Raw genomic sequence first — 12,105 nt, forward strand, 5'->3', positions numbered from 1 at the left:
CAGAGTGCCCCACTGGGTAAAACAAGACAGTTCTGGAGCAGCTCATACTTTTTTGGGTGGATAATTTAGCTACACAGACAAAGCCTTTTTTCCTTGTTTCTTTTCCATGACCCTCAGGCTCCTTTCTTGCCTTCAGCAACAGAGATACTTAAGTCAGTTTAATAGTTCTCATACCCATCTCGCTTTTGTGGTCCTGCCCTACTCCTGTGTTTGTGCCAAAACAGCAGTGTGTGTGGTCACAGAATGAACGAGATCAAGGAAAAAGTCGGGTTAAGAGAGAATTTTTGCAGGTTTTTTTTTTTTCCTAGCAGATCAAATTCCCAACTTATTACATGACCCAGCTGCACACACAGCTATCACAGCCAGGGTACGAAGAGACGAAGCCGCTTAGTATTAGCACTGCAAATGAACTGCTGTAAGAAGTGGGGATGTTTATAGTTATTTTCCTAGCAATGTTCTGCTGCCCAAACCAGTATTATTTCACAGACAAGTATTACCAAAATCTATTATAAACTTTGTCCACCTAGATTCTTTTTAAAGCTGAGAAATTCTCTATGGACAACAGTTATGTGAATACCATTACTCCCTTACGACCATGCTCCAGTTCACCACAGCCAGCAAATCTTTCACTGCAAAGGGAAGGGCTAGAGAAATCAGGATGTGCGGTGTCAAAGATACAAGCCACTGCAGGGAGAAATGTGGCTTTAAGAGTGGATTGGAAGCCCCATTTTGGTAAAGCAATTAGATAAGCAGTGACGGGAGGCAGCTAAATTAAGATCTGTTCTCACATATGTTGTCATTTAATCCAATGCTATAAAAAGTAAGCGTGCTTGAGTAGTGCTGTACGGATGTCAAACTGCCCTAGCTCACAACATTTTTGGGGCTCACAAGAGCCACAGCATTTGTTGACTCTGAATCAAGGCAGAGAACCACCAAACAACGCAGCAAAGGGGATCACAGATTAAGGTAACACTGGTGAACGATGCCCCAAGTTAGACTGCCTTATCAAACACAGAGGAGCACCAGGCTCGCGTGATATGGGATAAGTCTTTTGGAAACTATATCAAATAAAAGCAAAATGACAGTCAGAACTGTTTGGCAGGGAGGGGCAACAGAAGAGGGCAGAATTCAGGAAAAGTTCCCAAAATACTGGAAAGCAGCATACTTTTTTTTTTTTAAATAAAGGACACTCCTGTGCTTCTTGCTAGAACTCACTACAAGAAAATACTTGCCTTTATGTAAGAGGACCATTACTTTTGTTAAGGCTATGACTACTTCCGCAGACACAGTTCTGGCTACCACCATCATGTTAAATGGTAGCTACCAACATCTTCCAAAGGGGCACCACATCTACGTTTCAGAAGTCCTCTCTGGAGTCAACAGGGAGGAAAAGTGCTACAGAAGGAAAGTGTACCACCTCAGAGGCACTCCTGAAGAAATAATGGAAGTATCTTGTGACTACGAGAGTAACTGTCACTCTGAATCTAGGAACGCCCACGAGGACGTGCAAGAGAAAAGAGCAGGAAAAGGGACAGCAGCAAATTCTCACTGCTCAGCCCTCCATGAATCCCACTCGCAGAAACACGAACAGTTGTTCCCAGAACACAGATCAAGCTCTGCTGGCTGACTCGATGCTGAGACAGATTACTCACAGGTTACGCTCCTGCTGCCACAAAGCAATACTTCACTGTTGGTACCCATCCCACCTTACAGTTCAGCCGTACCAGGCTGATTAGGAGGTAAGGATTTGTTAGGCAGGCAAGGAGGCTAATTTCACACTGCCTGTGTTGATTACTCACTGCTGGTACCTGGCTCATAGTACTGACAAGTTGGACCTTTTTAAGTTCAACATATTTTGTTAGAGCAGCAGGTATGGTATCAGGCACTGACCTGTCTTCGCTGCCAAAGCACACCATCCTGCTAGGCCTAAATCAAGAACAACGTGCAGCTAAAGAATGCAACAGCATCCATCCCAAGCTGCCACTTCAGACTGTTTCAAGAAGCAGGGACCCCTTTTTTAGCTACTTTTATTCCAAATCAGGTTGGCTTCAAGAAATTCCTCCCCTTGAAGCGAGCATGAATCTTTTTCTAAGTGGTTTTCCACATAAACTTTTTTTTATTATCACAAGCATCTGATTGTTGGAGAAACATACCAAGAATAATAGAAGGTTGCTTTAAGCAATATCTTTTTCTTAAAAATGGCACAGAATAAATGGGTAGCAGAAAGATTCAACAACAACAAAATTTAGCAGCTTCACCAATTCCCACCTTCCTCTTTAAAATTAGTATCTTTAAAAACTACTAGCCAGGCAAGAAGATTTAAAACAAGTTGAAATTCTTATAGAAGCCTAATTATTTTTTTTTTTAAGAAAGAATAAAAGACGTTGTAAAATGAAAAACCAAAGGCAATAATACACCCAATTGAAATGACAAAAATAACTGGTGAAGCAACTACTGTACAGGGAATTCAGCAAAACTGTTGTGAGCTACTAGAGAACTCTTACAATGATGAGTGTAGAGGAAGGGAAATATGTAGGATATATGTAATATATATTTGTGGGATATATGTAATATGGTTTTCATCTGTACTTACCTTGTTATTTCTTAAGTCTACCTATCACGATTTAAATGACTCCAACAAGGTATTTCTTGAACAAAGATGCTATTATTTGTGTAACTTATGTTCTAAATTATAATTCTCATGCTTCAGTAGCAAACTTTAAGGATGGCAGAAACTACGTCCTATCTTTTGTACAGCCACGCATGTTTATAAAAGATTTTAAGATGCATTGCAGGTGCCTTTTTCAGCAATTTGCAGGGGAAAAGGCTGTGGATGGAAAGAACAATGACATGCTAGGGGAAAAAGACAAATATAATTTTTACTTAGAAGAACAATAAGCGAAAGTATTCAAGACGCAATGACTGAAGGCACTGGTAGAAAACATACGCATTTTTCTTCCATATAAGATTTCTGCTCTCTCTGGCTGAAGGCAGCATCCAAATTGCTGCTTTTTAAGCAGCAGCCATCTGCATATTTTGGGGAGGAGGGGTTTGTTTTTAAAGACAAGATTTGATACACTCAGCATGCACCACAATCCAAACAACCAGACACAAAAACACTCCTTTATGTAAACATACCTTTAACAGTTTTGACAAAAACTTGTTTCTCTTTACTGGGGTCTTTTTCTTCTATTAGAATCCCGTGGAAAATGCGCCCAAATGTGCCTATGAAAAGAACATACAATTATAAAGTATTATGTGGTTAAAATACACTGATAACATTAACAGAATTTAATATCTATTAAGAAGACACTACGTTAAAATGTATCAGCTACAGCAGAAAGTTAGGAACAATGGCAGTTAAAGCATAAGTCCTGAATGCCCTATTAAGTCAACAATATATAACCCAACCACCTCTCCAGCATGAGGTGGATTCCGAACTATATGCAGTAAATGCTGAAAGTTTTAGATAATTAAAACTTAGGGGGACAAGCGTGAGAGTGAACTAATGATAGCAGCAGAATCCAGTTAAATTAAGTATCAATCGGGATGATGGGCTTATTCGTGGCAGTTCGGTCTTTGTCAACTGCCTGCACTGAAAACTCCAGCTCCATCCTTTTCTCATCCAGCCAGTCTGGAATTCTCCAGTCAAAACATTTCTCACAAAGATGAAATTTTTTTGGAAATGTTCACAGGGAAATACTGGTTTTAGCCAACCAGTACACATGGAACAATTTGGAAAAAAAAAAAACACCAAACAATATCATGTTATTCAAATGTTTCACCTCAGCTGGAAGGTGTTGGGTGTGTTTGGGGTTTTTTTCCAGTCTCCAACATTTTTCCATTCACAAAATTTTAATGATGCTACTGCAGGAAGAGGAGCTACTTTGAACAGCTGGAGTAAGAACTGCAGTGTGGTAACACACACAGAATTAACTTTTTATACAACTCAGGCTGGCAACACTTTTCTGTCACGCTATTACCGTAGCACCGAGGTGTGCATCATCTTCATGCAGTCTATTCATATGTTACCTCCCTTTCCCATTGATTTGTCCTGTCTGATTAGGTTGAAAGATCTTTGATAGGATTGCCTTAGCCTGGTTGTACATCTTCTGGCATGAACCGTGGGTCTCATTTGGTTTCTAAATACTGAACAGGGACAGTGCAACATTTCTATCACCTACCCCAGAACTGCAAGTAAACCCTGCAAGACAGAGGTCTTCAAATTGTAATCTCACTAAGCAGCAGTTTAACTAAGGAGACTACAAGGCAACCATAAACATACAGCATGAATTATTTAACAGTAAACTAAAACCCTATCTTGGTTCTTGAAGACATCAAGGAAGTGCCTTAAATACATATTTCCAGTATACAGATTGGAAGGGAAAAAGGGAAGATAGCATCTTGTACTGAAACATGTTATGGTATCAAGCTATCTATCTATTTGTAAGTGCTGGAATTAAAAAGAATGGGGAAGCACGTAAAAGCAGTTATGACTAGAAAGTAATTTTCATGCAGTCCAATATCTAGACATACTAAGACTGTAACACAGCACGCCTGTATGGTTCACAGTTTGGGGTTTTCTTGTTTTGGCTGTTTTTTTAACAGTACCCTGAAAACTCCTATCTTAGCAGGAATTGTATGTCACTGGTGTGCTATAACATTTAGAGACAGCACTGTGAATATGCTACTTCTGCCCCACTCTCCTCCGGGCTTTTTACAGATTATGCTGTTTGTATTCCAGACTGGGCATCTAAGCCATTTCTCTACCTCACCAGAAAATGGCAGAAGTCCACTTACTGTTAACATCCGCTCCATTTGCTAAAGCATAGCTATTCCATTAGAAACTTTTAAAGACACCTACATTTTTGTCTTACATCTAAGTACAAGATGAGCTTGAAGCAGGTTCAGAATCAGGTGCTGCGCAAGCCCAGCGATACAAAAGGCCCCTACAGATCCCTCTTCCTTTGCGCACTCTCAGACCTGGTGCTTTGTGTTTTCCAACTGGTTACACCACAGTAGAACCATAATCTCCTAAATTATTAAAATGTTTAAGTAGGTTAAGTTATGGAAGCTACTTGAAGTTTATTTTACAGATGTTGGCCAGAGATTCATTATATGTTTAAGTTTCTTTGGCAGCACTTAGGAATTCTTGAAAATTTTATGCAGACATTTCTATTATTCGCTTCTTCCCTGCTGAAGCTCTTTTGTTCTTAGATGACAGAGGCTCAACTCCGCTACGATCCTGAACTAAAATCGATGATTGTTCATCAGGATCTGTCTTCTAGTCCTCCGACTAATTTTTGAAGGTTTTGACAGACTCAAATAACAGCTGAAGGCCAAGAAACAAGATCCCAGGATTAACTGGGTCCACACTGTATTCAGCAGCCATTTAAGCGGCATCTCGCAGAATAGGGCAGCTCTGTCACTCGGTGCTAAACGTCTGAAGCATAGCTGCGGCACTGAGTCACTTCTAGTCATCGGATGACTCCTAACATCACAGCTACAGGCAACAGAGAGTACAAAGGAACACAAAGCACGTCCCGCGTGCGAAGGAAGCTTTTTGCAGAACCAACATTGGAGTTGAGCACAAAGCTACCTCCTTAGAGATTTAGAGGCATACATTAAATGGGGAGTGCTAGCATCCTCCCATTGTTTTTCAGACGGTAATGCAAAGCATTTAGCAGTTCTATCTCCAAAGGATAAGCATCTCGGATCTCTAGCTTTGGAAAGTTTGATTTCTCATAAGGCTCAGGGAACACAGACTTGAACTTGTAGCAGTAAAGACTGATGGCAAAAACCCCTAAATATTTAAGCCTATTTCCCAAATTCAGTATCAGCAAGAACCAATTAACATTGTGCACGAACACTTCCAAAGTAAACATTAAACAAGACAAAAGAATCAGGTAATCTCTGAATTTTTCACAGCAGAGCTGTAAACGTTGCATCTGCTGATTAGATTTCCAAATCAGAAGCTATCAAATTGAGACAATGAGTTTAGACATCTGGTTTTTGTGTGCTTTTGGGTTTTTTGTTTTGATTTTTTTTTTGTTAAGAGAAGCTCTCCTGCAGTAACTTACAAAAGTGAGTTACTTTGTCACTTACAGCCCCAGCCGATTACCTCATTCCTTAGCCATGTAAGCCTTTCCTTTATTTAAAGGACCAGATTATTAAGACAGACAAGCTGAATGATTTACCGAGCACTATTAGTTGCTCCTCTGTTCCAATGAATTCTGAAAACTGCTTTCCCCACCCCCCACACACCCCAAATGCAAACATCATTCATCATTCTTCTCCTCCACCAAAGTTATGAAGATTGGAAACGTCATCTATGATTAATTTCAGAAAAATCTAGCTATAAAAAAACAAACCCAAAACATATATATACACCATGTTGTAGCCAACAAGCATCCGAGTCCTTTAAATACCTTCTTGGAGCACATCTTTTAGAGTTATCCTCTCCCTGGAGATGGCTATGTCCTTCACTTTAGCTTTTGCTTCCATTAGAGTGACACTTTTAAGATCATTCTTCTCTATCCGTAACGTAGGATAACCTGAGGAGCCAGCAGAGCCAAACAAACCAATATAAATACCCTTATAATGAGAACACAAGCACATTGCTTCACCTCAGCACCACCTACAGGTATAAAGACACGCAAGCAGCATGTACTTAAAAAGATTATGTATTAATCTTAAAAAGATTATAGTATTAAACAACAAAAATCACAAGAGAAGTCATGTGAATATAATAAGCTGCGGGGAAAAAGTGATCAAGCCTCATTATTAACACCAAGCAAACAAAACTCCTTACGTACTGAAGCTGATTAACACAACACTGCACTGCCCTGACAACAAGGAAATAAAGACTACGGTCAGAGACACTCAGAAGACTCGCTGGAGTGAGGAAGATGCCTTAGAGGACATAACCAAAACCACCAGTGCCCTCTTCTGGCACTATCTAGACATCTAGATACACTAATATAGTTAGAAAGACCTGAATATTTTTGTACAAGTTTATGAATTATTGGAGAAATCTTGAGAATTACTTTGATTTTTTTTTTTAATTTAAATGTTACTGAAAACAAAGTTAATACAACTGTGGGAGGACTAAGAATGTTCTTCCTGTTTATTTCGTGCATCCAACCTTGCTTCTTCTTATATTCATTTTCACCATTTCCTGCGCTACCAGGGGCGTCCCAAAACAGGTAAAAGACATTCTGAAACAACAAGGACTGAACAGAGCAAACAGGCGCCATTTAGGCATAGTGGCTACCACGCTCGTCAAGGTGAGGAGGGTTTAATCCTCACTATGGGCTTGGTCCTCTCCCCTTTTGCCAGAGGCTCAGTAATGCGTTTCCAGGGGTCATATTCAAATTAACCAAACAGTGTCACTCAGAGGGCCAACCTAAAAACCTGAGGTTGATAGGACATTAACAGCACAACGTGATCTGGGATAAGAGACGGAAAATAAAAAGGCTGGGGATGGACTTTGAGTAGCAAGAGGGAAAACCAGCTCAAGAATTAGTTGCATGCTAAGGTCTCTTCCAAACTCTGTGGAAGAGAACTTTTTAATATTTTTTATGTATTTATTTTTAAATTAATGCTTCTACTAAATAAATTGTAAAGGCTGCTCTTTGCAATGGAAAGATGAACTCTGATGACAAAAAGAGATCCTTTTTTTTTAGGGAGCTATAGTACAATTTAGAAGAAAGCCATAACTTTCCCACAGTTGCAGTTCAATCTTAGGTAAACACCTGCTTCCACGCGTGGGGAGGAAACAGGAAAACACAGTAGGGCTGAACAGCAATCACGACATTTCTGCAGTGCTCCCTCATGAATTGGGATGGTCAGTATCACTACTAAGTGCAATGAGAAGACAATGGGAGAGACTTCGGGGGTTTATTGGTTGCTTTTAAAAAAAAAAAATCTCGTCATTAATCATTCTATTTACCTAGCTCTAAATAATGGATCTACATCGACATTTCTACTCAGATTGCTGAATGAAGTCTCTTCAGGTAATTAATACAAAACTGGATGATCTTAAAGGTCTTTTCCAACCTAAATGATTCTATGATTCTATTGAGCATTATGGAAGAGAAAATCACTGGTGGCAATAGATGAAAACAGAAGCCCTTTAATTTACACTTTCTGAAAAGGTCAGGAGTGCCAGGGTACTATTTCAGCTTGGCAGTTCCCACTCTACTGAGAAAAACAGCAATTTGAGTTTAACAGTGTCCTGGTTTCGGCTGGGATAGAGTTAACTCTCTTCTTAGTAGCTGGTACAGTGCTGGGTTTTGGATTTAGTGTGAGAATGATGTTGATAACACTCGATGTTTTAGTTGTTGCTAAGTAGCGCTTATCTTAAGCCAAGGACTTTTCAGTCTCCCATGCTCTGCCAGCAAGCAGGTGTGCAAGAAGCTGGGAGGGAGCATGGCCGGGGCAGCTAACCCGAACTAGCCAAAGGGGTATTCCATACCATGGAACGTCATGCCCAGTATATAAACGGGGGAGTTGGCCAGGAGGCGCGGATCACGGCTCAGGAACTAACTGGGCATCGGTCAGCGGGTGGTGAGCAATTGCATTGTGCATCACTTTTTTTTCCTTTCCCCCCCTTCCTTTTTTTGTTGTATTCCTTTTCATTACTATTATTATTATATTTCATTATTACTATTGTTAGTATTATATTTTACTTTGGTTATTAAACTGTTCTTATCTCAACCCACGAGTTTTACTTTTTTTTCCTTTCCTTTCCTCCTCCTCACCCCACCGGGAGGGGGAGGGGGAAACGGCTGCGTGGTGCTGAGTTGCTGACTGGGGTTAAACCACGACAAACAGAAAGATAGTTTGTTCCTCTGGCCAGGCTCCCCCATTTTTCTCACTTCGTAATATAACCCTTACCTCACTTTAGATCTTTTAAAGCAGGCTCTCCAGCAGTAGCTTAAGCCAATGGAGTTTGGGCTAAGTCCTGCCTTCCTCCAATGCTCAGTCATGTAGACCCGCACCCTCTAAGTGCCAATCTTGGTGCTCATGCAGTTAGGCTACAAGCCAGTTCAGAGACCCGAGTCAACCAAAAACCCATCACTCCACAAAAGAAGTCAGTTTTTGGCTGGCTCAGCTCCCTGAATTGTCTTGCAGCCTAGCAGAGTAAGTGCCAGCACAAGGGAAAGGCTCATGGTCAGTCCAATGCGACTGAACTGCCAAGGAACTGCACACTAAGTGTGTCCCTACACCGTCCAGCTTCCCTACCGTCCGAACAGTCCCTTCCCTGAGTGATGCTACATGGGATATTCCTCCACTAGAGAGGACAGACAATAACTGGAGGAGTGAACTTTCCACAGATAATAAATACCTTCAGTAGTTACAGAATTAACACAGAACATAGCTAGTATCAGTTACCAGATCAGTCTATCACAGAGTGTATAAACCACTGCCACCCTTCCTTTTAATTCACTGCTCTCTAACTATTTCATGTTCTTTCAAGCAAAGCTGTAAACAAAAAGAGATCATGAATATATCACCCTTGTAAAGCTTTTTCCCCCCATTCATTTCCATTGCAGGTTGCAGCAACAAGATGAAAAGAATACCATAACCATCAGTAACACATGCTGATAACACCGCTTGCTTTGGTTTCCACTCAGTAACTGATCCTAGGGCTAGGTAGATACTTCCACTTACTGTCTTCTCTTCCAGCTCTATACCACCCTCTGCTTGAACTGTGCAAGGCAGCGTCTTTCCAGTGTTAAGAAAACAGATGCTTCACAGATACCGGTGAAGCCTTTCTGGCTGACTGATCTACGTGCAGAGAGAATATCCCGTCGGACAAAACACAGTATCGTGCTCACATGAAGACTCCTGAGCCCCAGTACTTAAGGAGGCCTCAATCTTGACTATGGCATGGCTGGATAAAACCACACATCACATGAACTCGAGGCAAACTGACCGAGCCAGGAGATTATTCATGCTCTTCTCTTCTACTTGATACTAAATCGGTGTGATCCCTATCACCAAATACTCCAGCTGTGTCCAAGAGGGTCTGTTGCAAGGGTCTGTAATTAGATTAACACTTACTGGTTACTGGCGTTGCGTTGTTCGGCGTGTCAGCTCGCAAGTACTGTGTCGTCTGTGTGGAAGGTTGGGATAAACCTTGTGAGCTACTGCTGTCACTAATGCTGTTTTAAAACAAAAAATGGACATGAACATGACTGCTTGCCACTGTAATAAATTCAGAACTAACTTATCAAAGTTAAAACCAGAAGATTTCCAAGCTAGACTTTGAAAGAATGGCATTTTAAAAGTCTCTCACACATGAAAATCTATTTCAGGTAACTCAAAAATCTCAGCACTTCTGTCCTTTGAGTGTGAACAACTTCCTCCTTTTTGTTTTGCAGAATTTGCTCTATTTTCAAGTTCTATTTTTTCCCCGCACTTTTGAAAAATCAAGGTGAAAAAACATTTATTGCAAGAACCACCCTGTCATACCATTAACAACAAAACTATTATATTCCAGAGAAGACTTGTATGTGTTTGTTTCATGGTACCAACATCCCACTGACAATCAACGACGACTACGAAAGTTTGAAAGCAGTAGCCTGAGCCAAACGAGACGCACCCGTAACACCCTGCAAAGCTTAGCTCGCTTTTTCAGCCAGAGTCATCTCCTCTTGCTTGCTCTGGGCATGCCAGCTGCTAGCTCTACCTGCTGCCCTTTAGTTCCTGTGCTGGAGCAAATATCGAAAAGACATTCCCTAGTTCATTGTTGCAAACGGTTGTTTGCCCTACACCACTGTACCTGTCTCAGCTCTCTTTTACAGACCAAACTGCCCTAGCCTACTTTGTCATTCCTCTCTCCAAGGCTACTTGTTGCCCCTTCCAGGGCCACCTACAACGTGCCTGTGAGATATTTTCTTTGGGTAGAAGGACCATAGCTGCACGTAGTGTTCAAGAGACGTGCAAACCATAGCTTAAACTATAGCAGGATGTTTTCTATCTTATCTTCACAGACAAAATCCTACAGAGAGAGTTGTTGTAGCTATAACGGCCTAAGAACAGGCGAGAAAGTTCACAGGCAGAGGCAGTACCTGTTACGAGCTCAGACAGCAGGGCCAGAAGCAGCTTTTTTGGTCTCCCTCCCAAACACACACAAACATCCCCCCCTTTTTTGAAACTTGAAAGCTTCTCCACGTCTGCTGACTGTATCGGGAGAACAAAGACGAGATTGTTTTGGGGTATAACCCTCTGCCTTGCCAAATAATCAACATTCCATTTGCTTCTTGGGCTGCTATTGAGCACTGACCCAGCAGTGCCAGCCATCCTTCTAGGCTTTTTAGACATGCTTGGGGATGCCCTCAAGAACCACTGTTAGCTTTGAAGCAAGGCTTCCTTTAAAATACAGAAAGCCAAGTCAACTCTTCCCCATTATACCATAATCACAGATGCACCTGCTGATTTTTTTCTTTAGAACAGAATCTACTAATTCTCACAATACAAACATCAGGCTTATATGCTCGATCTCTCTCTTGAAACCTTTTTAAAAGTTGTTCCCACATTCACTGTCTTCCAGGTGTAGGGTTCCAGCACAGTTTTTAGCACGAGGTTAAAAGCCACAGTTGGTGGTCTAGCTACTCCACTTAACTTCCTTTAGAGTTTTTGAATGAATATTCTCTGGTGCTGGCAACTTATTACTGCTTATTTTAACTGTTCGCACTATTGCATCTACAAGCTGCTTCAATATGATCCACTCTCCAGCGAGTTCCCCGGAAAGAAGTGTCCTGGCATGGGGACCGCATTAAACACTGATGCGGAACTTGCATTTCGTTTTCCTGCTATGGCTGGAAACTCCTTTTGTAACTTGATCACCTACTAGCCCTACAGATTTCTTTGGCTGGCTTCCTGCTGCAGCCAAGTTGGAAAAAGGAATTATTCTTTCTATGCCTGTTGCAAGTTTGAAAAACTACCTTTTTGGTTGGCTTCATTCTGGTTTTTAGGTTTAACTTGCTCATGTTTATAAGCTTTCTTAGTTTTCTCACTTGCATACTACGTCAGCTTTTTGAACGATGCCTTCTTGCTTTTAATAACCGCCACTATCCTGCTGTTAAGCCCTGCCAA

At 41.1% G+C, this 12,105-nt stretch overlaps 1 protein-coding gene across 2 annotated transcripts in view; it reads right to left on the bottom strand.

Moving 5' to 3' along the window:
• The window catches only part of RYK (receptor like tyrosine kinase), a 65,349-nt gene that overhangs the window by 25,133 nt on the left and 28,111 nt on the right, over positions 1–12,105 (bottom strand). The window contains exons 7-10 of one of the 2 annotated variants that reach the window (XM_050902274.1): positions 10,065–10,169; positions 8,449–8,453; positions 6,429–6,554; positions 3,139–3,225 (exon numbers count right to left, since the gene is read on the bottom strand). In XM_050902274.1, the coding sequence (XP_050758231.1) occupies positions 3,139–3,225; positions 6,429–6,554; positions 8,449–8,453; positions 10,065–10,169 (323 nt within the window). The remainder of the gene's footprint in view (positions 1–3,138; positions 3,226–6,428; positions 6,555–8,448; positions 8,454–10,064; positions 10,170–12,105) is intronic. The other variant, XM_050902273.1, reaches the window with a different exon arrangement.

This window comes from Gymnogyps californianus, chromosome 10, assembly GCF_018139145.2.
Source record: "Gymnogyps californianus isolate 813 chromosome 10, ASM1813914v2, whole genome shotgun sequence".
NCBI lineage: Eukaryota > Metazoa > Chordata > Aves > Accipitriformes > Cathartidae > Gymnogyps > Gymnogyps californianus.